Source organism: Tachypleus tridentatus, chromosome 4 (assembly GCF_004210375.1).
Source record: "Tachypleus tridentatus isolate NWPU-2018 chromosome 4, ASM421037v1, whole genome shotgun sequence".
Classification (NCBI taxonomy): Eukaryota; Metazoa; Arthropoda; class Merostomata; order Xiphosura; family Limulidae; genus Tachypleus; species Tachypleus tridentatus.
Genome location: NC_134828.1, coordinates 61,098,315 through 61,120,168, shown reverse-complemented (window position 1 = coordinate 61,120,168; position 21,854 = coordinate 61,098,315). Strand labels below are relative to the sequence as shown.

The following is a 21,854-nucleotide window of genomic DNA, read 5'->3' as shown; positions in this document are numbered from 1 at the left end:
AATTCTTCGTATTTTTTTTAGGCTTAATTGCATACATATGTGTTTTCATTATTAAATTTATTATTCTGATAACAAACTTCTCGCTTATGTAAAGAATAATTAATTTTACTGTGGAACGTAAATGGTGGAAGTAATTTTTTTTTGGTCAAAAGAGTGTTGAATATGTATTACAAACTGAGGTGGACAACGACTTTATAAAATAGGTTCTGAGGTTCAAATCTGTTTTTGATATAGCTGGTCAGTGTTTAGGCTCTTTTTTATTTGTAGGGTATAGTGATATGAAAAGTGTGTTCTTATTGTTTCAATATTTTTTCTGTATATTTATATTAAGGTTTTGAACTTCATAAGTCAATGTAGAGTTAAGAAAATTAATGGACGGTTCTACCCATGTTAAATAGCATTCTAACCTGAATTTTACAGAGGAGTGGAAATAATTATCTGTGGAACTTGTTTCAAGATTCTAAACCATAATTCCATCTACGTAGCGAAACAACGCTTCAGGAGATGTGCAGAAAAAAAAAAGATTCGAATTTTCTAAGACACTCATGAGTAGAACAGCAAAGGTTTCAGAATTCAGTTCCTTGTAGCGACATCCTTAAAGTTATCAGTAATATATAAGATTTTTTTCTTAAGGATTAATCTTAATACTGACTTCTGAATGATTTGTAGGTGTATTTTGATGGTGCGGTGTTTATACATACATGCATATTCTATGACTGGTTGTATGCAGGTTTTGTATATTTTGAATGTATTTTGAGTGGATGTGCCCTGCTTTTTTCCAGTGAGACTCTTAACGTACGACAAATTTTAAGCTTTATTATTTGTATATTTTAACCGTGTAACTTTCAAATTGTTAGTGGTACCTAATAATTTAGTTGATTCGTGTTTTTTTTATCTTTGTTTCTTTTAGAGTAAAGCCACACCGGAATATCTGCTTCGTCCACCGCAGGGAATCGAACGTCGGATTTCAGCACTGTAATTCTGTAAGCATACAGCTATCCACTCGTTATGCTACCTGGAGAAGAACCTCATCTTAATGTAGTTCGTTAGGCTCTTTGCTAGTTCTATAGATTTTGTGAATAAGATTGCTTGTATTTTAGGCACAATGTTTTATAACCTGCCTTGTATTACAGTATTCAATTATTGTATCAAGTAGTGATCACATGTACGGAGACGGTGCGGGATCTCTTCCAAATAATCACATCATTAGTAAGCTGTAAAGTGAAAATGAAATTTGCGTCTGTTAATGGCATATTTCTTACACATTTGTAGCGATCAGGACCTGGGTCTTTCTGCAAAAGTTCTCATTCGTTAAAAAGAAGTTATATTTTACCCACATGACATTCAAATTTTAATACGCCACTCAGTGTTAACAATCTGCAAGTATTATGTTTATACTAGCAGCATATAGCCCGGCAAAAATGACCAGGCAAGTACCCCCCCCCATTGTTATCCTATGACTTCATATTTCAAAGCTGACTGAAATCAATAACTTTTGCGAAATCAAGTTTAATCAGCAAAGAGGTAAATAATTGCAACTGAGACAGTCAAACGTCGCTAAATTCTCTTGTAAGTCAATCAAAATTAAGATCGTTCATAAAATTAGTTCGTGGCGTATTCATAGAATAATTATTAGATCAGATCAAGAATTTCTAACATACAGAAAAGCCAGTGCATTTTTATAACACTACGTTCCAACAATTGCTTTTATGTCACGTTGCCCAACAACAAAGTATAACATCATTGTTAGTCTATATACTGAACGTATAAAATGAATCATAAATAAAAGGAGACTGGAGATTAACGAGGTTTGTTTTTATGAAAAATTTTAGTGCTATAACAGAAAATAGCTTAATTTAGAAACGATTAAAATTTAAAACTGAATGGATATTTTTGCTTTCATGATAAATTTCGTGCACTTTGCTCTAGGCTAGGTGATCCCATAGGGTGTCTTTACTTCAGGCTCATTATAACAACACTTATTATGTTTCACGATACACACACCTTCATTGCTCCCTTTTATCCCCGTCATTAAAATCGTAATGGTCAGACAGTAACCGAACTGATCTAACCGGATAAATGCATTTTGGGTTTTGTGATTCCTCCTATTTCGAGAAATCGAACGTGACATGATGTGACATACACTGGCTTTTATATAGGTTAGATAACTAATTATCCACTATAAGAGACGCTTTGATTATTCTTTAACTTTTTTTAACTGCATACGACTATGAATTCGCTGTTTAGCGTTACGGTGAAGAAGAATGGCATCTATGTATTCTTCTGTGACTTTTTCTATTCCAATAACTTAAGAGATTCCCTTTCTGTCACTGTATGTTGTGGCACGCATTTAGCTGGTTTGTCCCTACCTGGCATGTGAATGACTTGAAAGTTGTAGGGTTGTAGTCAAAGTTACTAGCGTTCAATCGATGCTGATGATCAGGATCTAGGGTACTGAAAACGAACTACAAGACTTTGTAATTTGTCATCAGCTTAAATGGTATTTATAGAGGTAGAGCTGGTGACGTCCACATGTATACTATGGCAAAAGTTTTCATTTTCTCTCTGTGAATTTATATGTTCTACATCACTGAATACTCTGCGGTAATAGGCCAATATTTTACCTTCTATATTTGGTGTATTTTTCTGCATTAAGATGACTTGTTGTCCAATAGAACAGGAGTCAATATTTACTTCTGTGAGTAGATTAAGATCAAAATATGTCACTATGTTGTCGCTTGTATGTTTTTTAACATTCTTATGTTCCCTTCTTCATATTAATTGTCGATTTGTTTTTGTCAGCTCACACAGGGGATATGTGATGTTTGTAAGATTTGTTATGTACAACACATCCACGATAGGTTGTAAGGCCAAACATACTTGGCATTTTAGAAGCAACCAGTGGAAATTATGTTTCTTTAATAATTCTTATCTTTTAAGCGTTAGGGATGGAAAATGTCTTCTGCTAAGAATGTGTATTCAAAGTATTCAAGTAGAGATTTAGTAAGCTTGTATTTTCTTGTAGAAGAGTTACTATTTCGTGGTCTTTTGAACAGTGGTTAGATCAGTACAATGTACAACTACTATGTCGTCTTTAATGTTTGTGGTGCTAAATATGCCAACTAAAACTTGGCGTATGACGTTTTAAAAACTTTTGTAGCTGATATAATATCAATGATTTATCTGGTTTATCTTCTGAGACCTACGTAAGTGAGGATGTAGGTGATATTTTATTGTCAACTATATTTTTTAAAAGACTTGAACTCCTTTTACATGTTGTACTATCTAATGAGTTATTGGGGTGGCATGCCCTCTCGTTCAATGGATTGATTTGGAAGATATTTGTATAAAAATTTATTTTGGTATTTTTTGAGTTTTTAGACTTGGTCAGTCTACCTGTTTTAAATTTCATTGGATTTCTAATGAAGCCAATGCTTTTCTACATATTTTCTAATGTTGAATGAAATTCGCCTGTGGAGTCGAATCACTAGTTTTTTTGCTTTTATTTCTTCATTAAGTTGAACGTGGGAGAATCTTTGAGATTTCTGTTGTAGAAAAAAGATATAGAAATTTTAATCTTTTGTTTATCAAAGTTGGTGTATCATAGTGCGTCCTTGCCAGATGTAGGTGATGTAATACAGTTGTTTGTTATTAAGCACAAAACTCTTAATGGGCTATCTGTGCTGTACAAACCGCGGGTATTGAAGCCTGATTTGTAGAGTTATAAGCTATCATACCCACTACTGAGTCATTTGGGATTGATAATACAATTTCCATAGATAAAATCCCTAGAGCGGATGCCGTTACGTAACTCGGAAGCGATCTACGATGCAATTTTGTGATTTAAAGTGTTACTTTAGAGACCGTTGTGGTGTTACATTGGCACTTGAAAATATCCCGCTAGTGATATTGAATTTCTTGAACCAAAAGCATATACTTTTAACATTGATTTATGACGTATGAATATAATTTGTTATAACCTATAGATCAATAATGTCAACCGTTGCTCCACTGTCTTAAGTGCAAGTTTCTATCACCATGATTCTCCTCGGTGCTATTCTATTTTATCTTTGTGATTGACGGAAACGACGAATTAGTCATCGCTTTATACACGAGCAGAATAAACAACTTTTAGGGTTTCTGAAAGTGTCCTCTCATGCTATGTTGAATGAACCAAATATTGTTAAACCTACTTATTACGCCCTTTCTGTGGAATGTGGTTAGCAATATTGTGCATAATGATTGTTCTTTCCACAGCTATGACACAGCTTTCTTGGCGCTGGATAAGTTCATTATTTGCGGGAGTATGGGTAGACTAGACACCTACCCACATTTTCTGGAAAGTTTTAATGTAGTTTAGTCAGTAAGTTTTACTCTTTTTTTTGTCGCCTCTTTTATTTTTGCCTTCTTGGAATTTTCTGGCATTCTTTCATTTTGTTACTCTCCTGATTGTCATCCCAGTTCATCCAGTTTTTGTTCCAATACATCTAGTTGTTTTTTTTTCTAAGAGCTCACTAACACTAAGTAGAGGTTCTTGTGAGGCTGTGTTAAGGTGCAGTTTTGAATTATTAGAGATTTCGCTTCTCAATACACTGTACTATCTCTCACTAATTTTCTCCTGTTTCTTGAAGTGCTTCTCGAAACTTCTAGGCTAAAAACTTTGCATTATTCGAGTGACGAACAAGGCTATAATTGTAATATAACTTTCATCACCTTCCCTATCTGTTAGTTTCAATGTTGTCGTGTGTCGCTGATCCTCGATTATGCAAATAGCATGATGTTTGTTTTTTTTCTATTTTCTCTAAAATCTAATGTTACCAAGAAGTTTTCGAAGCACTTTTTAACCATTCGTCCATTGTGGTCCTGATGATGTAGTATCAGAGTCCAGGCCCGGCATGACCAGGCGGTTAAGGCACTCGACTCATAATCCGAGGGTCGTGGGTTCGAATCCCCGTCACAACAAACATGGTCGCTCTTTCAGCTGTGGGGCGTTATAATGTGACGGTCAATCCCACTATTCGTTGGTTAAAGAGTAGCCCAAGATTTGGCGTTGGGTGGTAATGACTAGCTGCCTTCCCTCTAGCCTTACACTGCTAAATTAGGGATGGCTAGCGCAGATAGCCCTCGTGTAGCTTTGCATGAACTCCGAACCAAACCAAACTAAAAATCGAAGTCCACTTCAAATGGTGGAAGAGCGAGAGTGGTCACCGTTAAATTAAACTAAGTCTCTCAAATGACTGAGTGGCTTTGAAAATGAAATGTAATAGAAGAATTAATGTTTTATCAGCTATGAATATAAAGGATGCTTGTGTCCCCTGTCCTAAATATGCCATTAATGATTGTGAGTTTTCATTACCACATGTATTGAACAAGGAAGGCGGAGAAATCCAATCAGTGTCCTTACTGACTAATTTATACTAAGCTCTCATTGGAACCATTTCAAAATACAAATAACTTCTTAACTCATTCTGAATCGTTCCTAATTGATTAAGCTATATTTGACAAGTCCAAGTACAATATCTTAGAAGGAGTTAAAGAGAAAATAAAGTTTTTTATTCAAATTTGAGTAAGATTGTAATATTGTAATGCTTGCATAAAAATTATGATTTAACGGAACATTTAAAGAAAAAATCCTTATGTTATATTCTCTAAGAAAACTAAAGTTTTGTTTATATAATTATTAAAGTATTATTCGTTTATTAAACACGCTTCGCCAAACCTTGATATCAATAAATACATAAAGTAGAATTGTCTGTCTACCTAGTATTACAAGTTGCAGTTAGGAACTAAATAATTAAATTGTATAAAGCAATTGAGCGAAAGGTTCGATTATTGGCAGCCATTTCGATTTTATATATTTAATACCAGGGTTTTAATTAAGCAAGGAGGCTAGTAGCAAAATACATGAAGCCAACGACAAACGAATATTTCATATAGTGCTGAACAAAATACTGGTATATTTGTATACGACGAAGGGTTAGGTTCATAAGCTATGACTTAAAATATATAGGGAGAAGCTACTGCCTCTAATTAAAAATTCACTTTTAAGTCATAGCCAGGTACTTTTGCTATTTCATAAAATTGTAAACAACGTAGCCCTAATTGTACATAGTAAGAGAATCACGTAGCATTTGATAAGTCAAACAAATCGTAAGTAAAGTTAATACGTCTTTAAAGTCACCATTTTAAGAATAACAATACATCAAAATACATAATACATGTTATAAAAGTCATGCAAAAATATTTTTAATAAGTACATCTTGTGTTATCATAAGACGGGTAGTACCGTATTTCCCGGCGTCGAAGACGCTATTTTTTTCTCCAAAATAAGTCTCAAAAATTTACCATGCATCTTCCAGGCCAAAGGTTACGTTACTCATAGGCCTAAACCTAGAGAAAGCGTTTCGATATTAGATAGTAATCCAAGCCTCTTTTTATGACCCAGAATGAAATGTATAAGTTACTTAGTATTAAATAACAAATAACTAAAAATATAATCATAATTGATCACAAAATTAACTGGCGCTTCTGCAGTAGGCTAAGATAAACCAGTCGATGGTCTAATTTGTCTGTTTTCCATCAAACGATGACATTTTTACTCACCTAAAACGATCTTGATGTTAAGGCAACATTATGAGACCATATGAAAATTAAAATTACGGAAACAGCACCTGGTAACAGCAGCCATTTGCAAAATGTCGTAAGTTTTGGTTTTTGGTTCCGTTCAGACCACTATGTTCAGTTGTTGTGTAACAATTTCAAACAAAGACCTGTTTTCGGTAGTAGTTCTCTGTCACAGTTTAGCTGAATCAGTGTTTTTAACGCAGCCCATATTATGACTTCTACACACACAAAAAGGCACACAGAGAATTGGTTTAGAATAACGTTATGATAAGCGTATAGCTCAGAAAAAACAAAGAGGGCACTTATGTACCGTAAGTCACTAAACATCTTGGTGAGATTGGTGGAAGTGGTTGTGACGTTATTCTTATGTTTATCCTTTTTATCAAAATTTAGCTAATCAAAATGGAGGTGCATTTTAGACGCCGGGAAATACAGTAATTGTCTAATTAATCACATATTTTTATTTTATAATAACGTAAGTTCCAATGTTCATGTATTCTATTACTTTGTTCCTTAGTTTGAGCAGTCTTGAGCAAAAACTCCACTAAGGGTTATTTGCGCATGGCCGTCTTTCATTTCAAACCTACACTTCATAGGTAAAGCAACTACACAACAGTATTAGTCGCCAACGCTTGGGCTAGTAATCCAATAAGATATTTATCCGTTATTTTTACAGAGTTCTCGTAGTTCTAAAGGGCCTAGGAGTTTTAACAGTAACAGGATTCTACAATCCAAACACGTTAACCCTCAGGCCATGCCCGGCTCTCCAACAAATACTATATGATTTTTAACCAAGGTAATCCGCTGATAGTGAAATAAAATTCTGCTTTAACCCGCGGGAAATTAATATTGTATAATTTATACAAAACCTTTCACAGATGTTGGAGAGAAACAAAGTCGTTTATACATGTATAATTGAAGATTTGACTATGATATCATTTTGCGAATTCCTTACAGTCTTGTGCACTTAGCAAAAATGAAAGCAAATGAAGATCATGTAGCACGTTTACAGAGATTTATCTGAAATGAAATCACGCCAGAAAAGTCTGAATGTATAACATTATTAAATGTATTCATTTATCTCATATATCTTTGGGCAAAAGTTACTAAACTTCCAAATTCAGTAACATTTCTAATTCAGTTATACACTTTTAATCAATTATACATATATACATATATATATATATATTTAACTTCACCAACTATTTCTCACAGTACACATCGTGTTATAAGTGAGTTAAATGTAAACCGTCTATTGGATATTAAGTATGTTTCACTATGCTATACTTCTTGTTACAACGCACGTCTCCTGTTTACTGTAAAGCATTTCTCTTATCAATACGATTGTTAAAAGTGTTTGAAGTTGTCCCTTTTACGTTCAGCGTTTGAAACTTTCTTTTTAATGCCTCCTATTAAATAATACTTTGAAGTCTTTTCTTCTTATTGTATTTTCATATATATCTTAATGAAAATGAAATTGTTAGTTATGTCCCGTGTTGTTCGTTATATTCGTTTAGTTGGATCAGAATTATAACAAGTGTTTTTTGTGGGCGACCAGAAATATAGCTAGTATGTTTTTGTTAGAATTTTAATATTATTTATGACTTTTGTTTAGAATACGATTTTCTTAATGGTGCTAGAATTTCAGACAGCGTTTTGTTATTAGACTCTTAATTAATGTGTACTATTTCTGTCACATCTTTATTTTTATTTCTACCTATTTGTGATTAGATTCGATAGAACAAGAATGTTGCTATTATTAGCTTTATTAGTAATGTTTTCTGTACATGATTTGATTTGTAAGTAATTCCTCCTGCTGGTAAATCAACTAGTACTTAACATGGCTTAGACTCTCTAAAGACTCCTGCTGCCTATCAGAGTTGTTAGTAACCAATGATATCGGTGATTCTGATAATTCCAGTTGATGACCAAACTTTTAACAATCTCTGTTGTTTTTTTCAGCCGTCCAACGTTTTATCATTGTGTTTTGTTAGTAACCACTTTTGTTAGTGATGTTTTCCTTTTGGCTATCAGTCGTTATAGATTTTTTTCGATTGTGTTAACATATTTTATCAATAGCCAAAGTGAGTGTAACAAAAGACAAAGTTCCAGCTAATAGCAGACTATGTGTGAAAGAAGTCAGCATAGAATTTAAAATTTAGCAGAAGAAGATTTGGTAGTCGTATTCAAAACTATAGAAAGTCGATAACTGGTCAAAATGCACGTATATCATCACATGTGTTTATAACAACTACATACGTAGATGAAGTTTTTGTTTGTAATATCGAATACCTTATCGTTATTGTCATCTTTGCCTGCTATTGTTTTGAAACTTTCGTTTATTATATGTCATTAGTTTTTCAGTTAAATGAAAATGTACACTAAAAGAAACTGCTTAATCTGATTGCATATATCTGTGCAAGGCTATTTATCACCAAACTGACGGTTTATAGAGAAAACAATAAAACACCAGAAAACCCTGTGGTTGTCTGCCACCTGCATGCGACAGCTTGCACTCGGATCATGATGGACGAACGTAACGCGTCTTCCCAGACCGTGAAGTGAGCGGTGGGAAATCGTTAGGAAAGTTATTTACAACGCTATAGGTGGTACAAATGAAGTATTTTCGCAAAGATTCGATGTTTTTACAGGTTTTCATGACAGAAGCTGTAGGAAGTATATCATGTATATCGCTAAAACTCAAAACCAATCACATATCCAGATACGTAACGAGCATGTCACGGACCCTCGCCAGCGTGTCAAAATCTCTTCTCTATATAATCGATACCTATTGAAATATCCGTGTCAGATGAAACTTTCAGTACTTGTAATTAAAAATCACTGTGGGGGTTATACTTTCTATACATGTCAGTACCAAACAGCTCGTGTTGAATGTATCACACAAAATGTTATAAAACGATAGTGTTTCTATCCGCTGATAAGACACTAAGAAACACTTGAATATCCATCCTTATGACTTGAAATCTGTGGCGTTTCAAAGTAACTTTACATTGTTTTTATTTTGTTGTGTTTAAGCAGAGTATTAGAATTGTTTCGATTGAAAATATGTACCTCTTAATTTTATCCAAAACAGACAAGCAAAAAAATGTTTTTTTAGCCCCATCAGCATTTTAACCAGTGCCTAATAGTTCCACTTTATCAATTGCCAAATATTTCACTTTATCAATTGTTTTAAATGAGTAAGAAAAGTAATTATTTGAAATTTGAGTGATCATTGATTTGAATGCAATTGCATGTTTACAGTTTTTCCTTTTTTTAGGGTCACCCAGCACAAACGTTTAACTTCGTATCTCTTTGTTTACTTTTGAAAAATGCTACGATAAATTTAAGATTAATAAAATGAGTTAATCAAATTATTATTTTTGATTGCATCATGTTTTACAACTAAATCAGAAAAAAGTCACTTTGTAAATGTTAAGCAAGTTTCATCCGAACTTACGTATAAGACGAATGTAAGAATTATTGATATTTTTGGTTTTAAGTACAAGTCTACTTTTAAGCATTTTAAAATATTGGTTTTCTTGCTAAAGGCACAGTTTTTACATCTACACGAATATTTCAAGATTTACAACAGTAACAATTTTGTCCATATGTTAATTTTTATGTTAAGAAATAAGGAATAAATGTTTATTTTTATACCATCAAAAGTATTTCAGAGTATGAATGATTATGAAGAAGTAAACGTGAAAATACGTTGTGCAATAACTTTTTTCAAATTTTTATGCAAACTCGAATAAGGAGATCCTTGCTATCCCTGACTTCGAGATTGTAATCCTATTTTCAACTCTTGGGATTGTACTGTCCCTTCTACACCCCACCCAGAACATTTTTATAACAATAAGCATCAAACCATGAATTTTCAAATTCACAATACGAGTACTCTAATCATCAGGCAACGCCTGGCCATGTGTGCAGTATTAAAGTATTTGGTGTAAAGGTAGCTTACTAGGATATTAGGTATATCAGTGTGCGATAAGAAAGAGTTAGGTTTAAAGATAGGCTTAGTTGAAAAATTCGTGTACATTTCATTTACAACATGTTTCTCTCTTTTTAGACATTCGCCTATGAATTGTTTCAGACGATAAAACTACATGGATTGAGTACAGTATATTAAAGCTAAGTTTTGAGCCTTATCATGTTACCGTCCATCGCACTATTTACTGTGATATTCTTTCTGACGACCGTGCATCTTGACAATAGTCCTGCATCGTAGTATTTATTGCAAAAGGCTCCGTTGAAAATCTGTCACATCTAAAACATACTCCCACTTTCTCTAAACACTAAATCTTTGGATGAATAAACAGTCCAGATTTTAGTTAATTGTTGCAAACTGTTTGAAATGTTCTCATAACAAGCTTCCAAAACTGAACATTTGTACATTTACTCTTTTTAAGATGTTAAGAGTTAAAATTTAAATTAGTATTTTTATCATACTATTTTGTTTACTTCAATAACAATTTCTTTCACATTTCTTGGATAGCACTGCATGAAGGACTTCTTTTCTTTCAAAGCTCTCGTTTCGTTTATGATATGATACCAAACAAGTTATATTAAATAAAAAAACATCCAAAAAACGTGGTTGATATTTGTTGTGACGTTTGTTTTATGATCTAATATTAAACACATTCTATGACAAAGGAAACATTAATAGCAGGTAGCTGACACTTATTTTGATACTTGTTTTGTTATATAACATTATGAAAGTTTTATCACCATTGAAACATCCAGAAAACGTAGTTGATATTTATTGTTAAGCTGGTAATTACTTAAATATAATATTATGAGTAATCTGTGCATTGAAAGCCATGGTTTTTCATGATTTAATTTATTTTCACACTTTTCTTCCAGTTAAGATACTTGAGTGTAAATAAAGTATGGGTTAGTTACAACACATTTTGTGCGTATGATTATCGTAACATACAGATAAAATAGTGATATTCGATAGGAGAGCAAGTTCCTACTTTGTTATTCTCTTAATGCTTAAATTTAAATATATAAAAGTTTGGAAATGTTTACAAGTCTTGCTTGTTAATATTGTCATTTACAGCAATGTATTTCTCATAGAGTTTTTATTTTTTATGTGACACCTATATCAAACAAAAGTCCCAGCTAGTTCAATTATAGCTTGTGATGTTTGCTGACGAAGCAAGCCGATAGGGCGACACCAACGACGCATTACTATGATCATCCAATGAAACATCTAGTCAGGCGCCAGCATTCACGAAGCGGCTATTCAGCTCGAGTGTCGTAGGGCGGGTCTATACGACATATATCTGACTGTATATAGTCTCATCTTTTAACGCGGTTCCTCTTTCATCGGCCGTCGTCTATTTGCAGCTGTTGGAGCAACTGTTGCTTTTCCTCTACACTCATATCACGAGCAGGTACTTATGAGCAGCAAATGATGTACACTTAATGTCGAAGTGATTTTGTCTTCAACTGTCGCCATTTCTTAAAGTATTTTAATTTTATTTTAGCATAGTAAACCTACTTATCAATCTTCTTCGGAAATTTTTCACAAACACAAAAACAAAACTTCTACTGTAACGATTTAGAGAATCAGTAAAGCTGATGGACAAAATATAACATAGACTTTCACTCGTATATATATATATTATTTCCTTCGTACTTACGTCATCATGACAGATACAGAAGGGAACGTGGTGCATCTTCCTCGGTCCTACAGCGCAGCTTCCTCCTCTGCTGATGGTAAGCCTAATTTTTCATCGTAAGCCATCGAATTTTCTATGATAATGTATTGGATTTATATGTTTATGCCAAAGATTCTTGTCGCTTTTTCTCTACTTGTAAGAAATTGCTTTATTGTTAAAAATATGGCATAATCACCCCAAATTTTGAGTGTGTGTGTGTATAGCTGAATTTAGGTTTGAATTACTTGTTACGAAACTTTGATTCTAATATCTTTAACGACTTATTTTTAGAAGCACATAACAGAGTTAGAAATTTTCTTAAGTTCATAGAATAACTACAGCAGATTTGTCAAAATCGTGACTCAGATCTATGTTTTGACAATTGTCACTAGCCTGAAGTCGAATCTTAGAGTTTCTTTTTTCAGCAAATATAATATGTTTGGCTATGAAGTTACATAACAATGTTAAAGTTTTCTTTCTGTAAAACCAAACTTCTAACTCCTTACTTTGTTTCTTAGAATGATAAGTTAACCAGCTAACTTCTCATTCTTATTCACTTTTTAATGAGAAGTTGGTTGAAGTGTTCTCAGGATCCAATCTTTAACTCTTGTCATGTGAAGAAGAGCTTTGGGTTCGAATCCTCTCTAACCTTAGTTTTTATTTTCGAGATAAAGTTTCAAATTTTCAGGATGATGTGCCATTTCTAAAACCTCTATACTTTTTATCTTGATTTATCACTTCAAATAGAAAATGACCATAAATAATTTGGGGCTAATAATTACTGCTGGAACGTTATTTTTTAGTAACTGGTGAAAAGAAAGATTTGAGAGTTTGGGTATTCTCACGTGCATGTATTTCTTAAGCAGTCTCAAGTTTTCATTCAGTTGAAAAAGTTCAAACTTTATAAAACGCTATGACCATTCTTGACATCACTGTGATTATTTTATCAGGTGTTCTATTGTGGATAACACTAGTTGAACTAACCCTACTTTGAGATGAACACTATTTGAACATACCTATACGTCTTCTGGTTAACAACAGATGAACAAACTCACATTTTGAGGTTAATAGTAGTTGAGCTCATCCATATCTTAAGGTTAATAGTAGTTGAACTGATCCATATCTTGAAGTAAACCCTAGTCGAATTATCTTATAACTTATCTTATAATTATCTTATAACTAGTTGAAGTAACCCATATTTTGAGAAAAGCTCAACTAACCCGTACCATGAGGTAAACATTATTTGTAATAACTCGTATCTTGAGGATAACACTGGTTAACTTAATTCGTATTATGAAGTAAACGTTGGTTGAAATAACAGTAGCTTCAAATAAACATTTGTTCAATTAACCCGTACATTGAAGTAAATATTGATGATTTACCCAGTATCTTACACATAAGTACTAATTGAACTAATTTTTCCCAGTTAAAAAGACCCTTGTTGATATTATTGAAATAAATAATTTAAAAAAACCGTCTCAACTACTTCTGGAGTGTCTTGCGTATTATGGCAGGCTTGATGGATTGTGTTATTGAACAAAAGATATAGCAGAAACCGTGTGATTGACACATTGTTACACATTCTTCTTCATTTTAATCATAATGGTCATTCCAAGCGTTGCTAAATGAAACATGTTTTAACACAACTTATGCATAAAAGGCCAATGTTGCAATCCCAAACCTAATAACAAATGTGATAACATCAAACATAAGTCTAAACCATCAAATGTTATTATTACTTAATCCTGTCAGCTACTTTGTCATTCGATTTCATCTCTATTCAAGTGTTTAAACGCTCGTGTGGCCTGTATTTCAGAGCTAGATTCAAGCGTTTCGGATCTAGGAGACAAAGTTTGGAACGTGGGAGTACAAAAAACAAACACGCTTTCAGTTTTGGGTGCTTCATAAGAATGACAATCAATGTTGCTATTCAGTTAAATCTGTTCCAGAAATTTTTCGCAAAGCAATACCAAGGGCTGTCTGCGCATGCCCGTCATTTTTAAGATATAGAAGAGGGAGTACAACTAGTTAACTACACCCATCGCGTGGTAAACTATTTTAGCTGACCGAATAGTGAGATTCGAATTTAACTTTTATAGAGTAACCAAGGCTCTAAAACGCGAATTGAGAGGTTTTACCATGATGCTTTGGGTTAATAATCCGAATAAATCTACCACTAAGCCACGCCCAGCCACCAATGTGAGAATTATTTTTGTTAGTGAAATGTATTTTACCTTCATATACCGTTTTCGTTCCATACTTAGGAATATAATTACGGTAAGCATTTTTAAATAATTCATAAATAAACAAAACGAATTCTGCGTTTATTCACATTTTACTTGGTTACGTGTATCTGCTTAAGGCGGCGAGTGCTGCTGGCTGGCTTCCTTCCGTATGGTCTCCAGTTCAAACTTAAGGATGACTATGCCAAACTACGGGAGTTTCTGATCTCGCCATTTAGCCTATTTTATGTGCATAAAGAGACATTCAAATGCAGAACACACAAACTGAAATAGTTATACTAGAACCCTCTAGTGGCTCAGCAGTACTTCTGAAAGTTTATAACCTTTAAAACCGGGATTCGATACCCGTATTGGGCGCAATAGGCCATTGAGTAGTTTTGCACTTTACAGACAGAGTTATACGGTTAAGGTTTAATGGTAAGACAATTTGATAATTTTTGCTTGTGAGAATTTTCTTCAAATTATTTCAAAATTTATGGCAAATATTTATTACATATTCACATTAATTTTCGGTTAAAGCAAGTTTTGTACTTGGATCGAATTTAAAAATCAACCTAGAAATTTACTACTAGCTAATTAAATAAAATATTTTTATGTTTTTAGTTATAGAGATTAGAATGCAATGTTTCTTCAGTTGGGCGCTCTTGCTGTTAACAGTATTTTGGGCCATAGTTCCAGTAATACCTCATAACGTTTGACTGTCTTAGAAGATTGAAGTTAGTCCTAAATATATATATTAAGCTAGCAATCCAAATCCACTTTTATATTAAAAATATAATAATAAATGAAAAAATAACAACATTCAATAATCTAAATAGTATAACTGCTACTGTTAATGAAACTAACAATAAATAAATAATATAGCATGCTTTACTTTGGTATCACAGGAAGACTACATTGTATATGAATATAGTTGTCGGTTTGAACTTCCGGCATAGGATAAATTTATTATGAATACGTAACCTTAACATAACGTACCTGTTTTGTTTTTTTATAATAATATACTTTTACTTATTAATTATCTGTACGAACACAAATTTCATTCATTTGTTTGATTTTCATTTGATTTTTGTCTTTAGCTAACCGTTGCTTTTATACTTTAAAATCGCTGCAATTGTAGGCATACCATAAATTTAGTATCACGAATGAAACTATAGATAAAATTTTACTCTGTAAACATAACCAATTAAAGAAAAGTAGTAGCTGACAAAACTAATTAAAAACATATGATCACATTTAAACTTTTGGTTTTGTAACCCAAAGAATATTTTTATATACATTCCAACGAATAAATTAAAACAACGAAATAATTTTGAATTTCAAATTACACCTTTTATCTCTTCCAACAGGCCATCAAGGATAAAAGTAGTAAAGAAACATATTAATGGTACCAAAATATTATGACAATACAAGAGAACGAACGAATACAAATCACTGAAAATATATATTAATTATCCTAAAGTGTAATAATAGAACTTATTTATTTATCTAAATAAATGCAAACTGAAGTGTCGAGTGTAACAATTAGAAATGCGGAACTAAGATATTTAGATAGAAATGCCAGTATGTACAGTTAGAACTCTATTTTAAGTTTCACGCATAAGTTGTTGTAACACCTTCATATTTCAGTTAATTTTTTGTTGACGATGGTGTTATCTATGAATATAAAATAAATTATTATAAAATATATAGCTCCATCTTAATTATTTTAAAAACGTAAGTTTATTTTATGTTTCTCTTCTTTTATTTTCAAAGGACAGAGAAAATAATTCAATTTATTTTTATTGAAGTCAATACATACTGTGTTCTACTGTGTTGTATTATCTGTTCGGTAATTTATTATTCTTTATACTTCTAGCAGTATAATTGTTAGCGGATATTGTAAAATTCATATTTATCCTAATAACTTCATTTTAAGCAGGCTCCAAAATCTTTAACAGTTATTTCGACTAGCTTCACTTGTAAATACTTATAAACGCATTTAGGTCTGCTTTTAGAAAAGGTAAAAACCAATGAATGGTCTAAATGAGATTTTAATAATGATTGAGGTTAATCATTTTATAAGGTCGATGTTCTCTATCCCGTTTGTCATGGTCCATCTGATGGCCATTATTACGCCCTAAGCTCATCACCACAATTTACATACTCACAGACATCTGCAAAGTATGGCAAGGTCAATTTGCTTTACCACTGAAGAAGATGGATCCAACTGTCGAGAGTACTTGGGTTGTATTGGTTTTTAATGCGATGCCAATTGTAAACGTATTTTCAAGATATCACATCACTGCACACGAAGTTCATTGGATTTGCACTGTATGGAGAACTTGACAGGTGTGGTGTCAAATGGACGTTCGAGGTATATCTAGACTCTAGAGGCTTGTGAACTTTAATATACCTTTGCCAACTAAAATCCGTGTATATTAGCTTGTCACCGTACCTGGATATACGCTCAATTTCGTCACAATTGTTTTTATTGAACTTTAGTATTCCTTTGTCAACTACAATCCTTGTATATTAGCTTGTCACTGTACCTAGATGTACGCTCAGTTTCGTCACAGTTGTTTTTTTCTTGGTCAGCGAGTGTTGCTCCTACGTAACCATAATCTTCAGTTAGCGGATTAGGGGAAGGGGATTGCGCACGATTGATTGGGTGCATGGTTTTGTAGCCCCTTGTTACCCTAACTTTCTTTTGTGCGAGTCAGTCCTGTTCCTGTGAAGTATTGAAGGTTTCCTTCTTTCGAAAAAGTAATGCATCCTTTCACTTCGTTATTCAATAATTTATCTGTATAAATATTTTTTTCGGAAAGGCTTTCTTTTCACCTGTTTGTCAGCCCGTGAAGACATGACACCAGAGAAGATCTGGAATTCACCGAGAACTATATGTATATCTATGTGTGTTTATATATACATGCCAGCCCTAACATCATAGTTCACATTTGCAATGACGTACCACAATATCAGCATTATAAATAATTTCAGTAAAGGGCCTCTGATCCTTCATATTTCTAATTATACATAAATATAAAATCTGCAACATTTCAGTGTAGAAATAGCTGTTTTGTGATAGGTATGATTTGCATCAGTGTATGAAGTAGTTTATAAAGTAAGATGATACAATATCTACCTTAGAGATGAACTAAAAGAATGCCCTATAATGTTTACAGAATTTTAAAACATGTAATATACAAAATATCTTCCCTAGCAAACAATTAATATAATTGTATAATGTAGATGAATATTACTGACCCAAAACTGAACAACAAACTGGATATTAGAATTAGTTAAAGCACATGAATGCTACTTTGTTTGTTTGTTTGTTTTGGAATTTCGCACAAAGCTACTCGAGGGCTATCTGTGCTAGCTGTCCCTAATTTAGCAGTGTAAGACTAGAGGGAAGGCAGCTAGTCATCACCACCCACCGCCAACTCTTGGGCTACTCTTTTACCAACGAATAGTGGGATTGACCGTAATATTATATCGCCCCCACGGCTGAAAGGGCGAGCATGTTTGGCGCGACCGGGATGCGAACCCGCGACCCTCAGATTACGAGTCGCACGCCTTAACACGCTTGGCCATGCCGGGCCATGAATGCTACTAGAGGCAAGTTTATTAACTATTAACCTTATGAGAGAATTGTTTCAGTTAAACTTATTAATAGATGAAACTTAAAATGATATCTAATTTTACAAAAGAGGAGAACATTATAAAAACATGTATATTTAATACTCATTAACTATTTATACCACTACTGATCAGACTTAAAAGAAGATTTCTGACTATTTATGCCACTAGAGGTCAAACTTACACATAATTCCTTCATTGTTAACACCAGTAAAGGTCGGACATTGAAGACATTTACAGGTTAGTAACGTTATTATAGATGAGACTTACCCGAAGATCCTAATTATCAACATTAGTAAAAGTCTGACATAAACGACGCTTACTGATCAGTAACGCCACTAAAGGTCAGACTTAGATAAAGTTTTCTGTTTGTTAACGTCAATAGTGATCTGCTTTCTAGTTGTTCACATCAGTAGAGGTCAGACTTAGGTCAGTTTACTAACTGTAAATATCCTTGAGGGTACGGTTAAAAAAAAGTTTACTTACAATAAAATTGCTAGAGGTCTCATTTAAACTTAAACGGATCTGTTCGTCTAAGTGAACGATTAGCATAACTGAAGGTCCGATACTAACTAATCACTTTATTACTTGTTGGAACACACTACACTGATTGATTATTCTTGATTGTTTTGAATAAAGCACAAACTACACAATGGGCTATCTGTGCTCTGCCCATCACGGATATTGAAACCGGGTTTCTAGCGGTGTGAGTCCCCAGACGTATCGCTGTGCCTCTGAGGGGCTTCAATGCGACAAAAGTTTCATAAAATGCCAGTGGTATATTGTTCAGTTGTAACCCTTTGGCTGAAATTTATAGTTTAATATAGGTTCAGGCACTTAATTTGCCAATGCAACGTCTTATAAATGAACCGAAACGTTGTATTAATCAACCAAAAATGCTCATGGGGACTGATCTATCTTCGAAATATTTCATGTTCTATTTTTAGCCAATTTCGGGAAACACGAGCTCGACCAATTGTTGCACTACACTTTTGTAAGTGGTTTTGTCCATCAGTCTAAAAATGCAGAAAGTAATGGATTTTCTGTTGTTTATAATATTGTTATCAGACGATACTTTTGTACGTGAAAAAAAGTCATCCAATTAAGAGATAGAGGCACTCTTAGGCTGTGTGCTTTTGCGAACACTCTGTGAAAGTAAATAGTCCAGCAAGAAAGTATAAAAGTGTTCGAGAAACATACTTAAGAATATATTGTGTGTAACAACAATTTTATTGATTATAGTCTTTGTGAAAAATCCACTTCTTAAACTATTCGTAGCACTCAGTGTCGGGGTTCTCTAACAATTCTTTTTATTGTAGCTACTACATTAATTTCAATTAATCACAAGTTATAATTAAGGTTCAGTAACTGGTTGGCTTTTGCTTACTTTAGTAGTGTTAATAATTGAGAAAGAAGTTTAGTATTTTCAATCTGAACGACATTTTATGCGACACATAGACTAAACGGCCAGATAAGATATTCCAAAGGTCAGACATATCTTTCAATAATTTAGAGCTGCTGACCACAGAGATGGCAACCAATCAACAACGTTCCCTTTACACTGCTATTTTTACTTCATACTGGAGTTGACTGTCATAGTTATAGTACGTGCAAGGCTGAAACTGGCTAACGTTTACAGCGGCATATCGAGGCTCACACCTTAGATCTTTTAATCTAACGCACACCCATTAGACTACGCAAAGCCGAAGAAAATCGAAACCAGAAAAGAGTTTTGATTTTAAACATAACTGTAACAATAAATGAAGCCACATTACTAGATAAATACAAATAAATATGAGATGTGGATAACATTTATACATTAACAAAGTTAATTAATTATATAAACTCAATCATATTTCTGATTCTTATTAACATAATTTATAGCTATTGTTTTTCATAAACTAAGTAGCATTGTTAAAAGGATTACAACAATTATATACTTGTCTTATACAGGGTGTTCGGAAAGTCACTGTGCACTTATATATTTATTAACAGACATGTTTCAATATAGAATACAGGAGGTAAATATGAATGACAATTATAAACAATGTTGAAAATAACCCCCGTTGGCATCAATACAGACTTGGATCCTTCTTATTTTGTTTCTAAACATCGCTATCAGTTGCTGGCTTGAAATAGACTAAATAGACATATGATTACAAAACTGCACAGTGACTGTATAATTCTCTACTAAAAATGAATACTGTATTTGTAATATTATTGTTGATTTTGTATTTGAATATAGCATTTTATGATAGCACAATCAAAGACTAATTCCCGCCAGTTCTATAGCATATGGAACAAAATATTCTATCGTATTAAACAGAGAAAAATGTTGATATTCTTATCAACTTAAGTGGAACAAAATTTGTGGTAATATTAGTAGAATAAGTAGCTGATAATCATAGTGATGCTGATAGAAAAAAATTGTGATTTTTAGGTTACGTCGTAAATATTAATTAATTTATAAAGCTGAGTTATTTACAGAATAGTTGATGCAAATCGTTCCCTTTTCCTTGTTAATCTAAATCTGTAAAACTGTGGCATTTAGATGAAGTTAGTTTACTGAATTACTACTTAACAACAACAACAAAAAGACAATTTAAGAATAACTGTCGAACAAATCGGTGTACGCTTGGAATACTAAACCTGAGTAAGCACTGTATGTGGACAACGTAGTTGAAGTTAATAGAAAAATCGAAGTTGTTATAACAAATAAATTCCACCAACACTTATAAGATTTTCGTGCGAGAAAAACAAAGTATTTAAAAATTGTTAAACACATTGTTTTTCTCTCCGTGAGAATTACCTTTAGCACAGCTTTATGTGTAGCTGTTTACTGCAACGCATCGTCCCAGCAGTAAGAGAGACAGAAAAACCCCAAACCCTATCGATATCGGGACTAGTACTTTTTTTTCTTCGGAAGCAAATGTTCAAAGGAAGGGTCCACCACAAACATGAGATAATATAATAATATACGCTTCGTAAGTAGTTTCTTTTGTTTGCTTTCTGCAAACTGCCTGAAGTTTAAAATAAACCTTAGATTTTCGGGAAGAGTAATATTCCACTTACGTATTTTTGTCACAGCTTCGCTTATTCAACCCGATAGCAAATGACAGAATGTGTTGTTAGTTGACGAACAAAGTATGAACTCAGCTAAGTAACGGTGCTATAATAAGTGGATCTCTTACAGTGAAGTACTACATTACCATTTTTCAGTTATTCGCATACGATGAAGTTTTTTGTTTTTTTAAACTGCACAACACCGAGCTCTGAATGGTAAAACAGCAAGGACTTGTAAAATAAACTGAACCAGCATGTATATATTTGTGGTAATGATAAGGTGTCTTACACACGTACAAACAAAACACCTTTTCAAAACTCGCAAGCTTCATCGCGTCTCTTAAACCACACGTGCACCAACAAGTCATATGACACGAGGCAGATGTTTGTTGTGTGTTACTATTACCCCACGCGCATTATTAAATGCAATCCATCTATAAACCTACATCTACGACACAAAACACACACCTCGAACAAAAAAGTAAAAAAGATAAACATCAGATCGAACACTTTCTTGCCAGTTATAAACCCATAACCTTCCTTGTCAGCTCAATCAAATAAATAAGTCTTCCCTCTTCTTTGTTAGTCATTATTTATTTTTTGTGAAAAACAAACATTTTATTACGAAACA

The 21,854-nt window shown here is 33.2% G+C and overlaps 1 protein-coding gene across 1 annotated transcript in view; it reads left to right on the top strand.

Moving 5' to 3' along the window:
• The first annotated feature begins 11,908 nt into the window (after positions 1–11,908).
• The window catches only part of LOC143249245 (photoreceptor-specific nuclear receptor-like), a 52,245-nt gene continuing 42,299 nt past the window's right edge, over positions 11,909–21,854 (top strand). Inside the window, exon 1 of the mRNA XM_076498748.1 lies at positions 11,909–12,354. Within this exon, the coding sequence (XP_076354863.1) occupies positions 12,285–12,354 (70 nt within the window). The 5' untranslated portion in view covers positions 11,909–12,284. The remainder of the gene's footprint in view (positions 12,355–21,854) is intronic.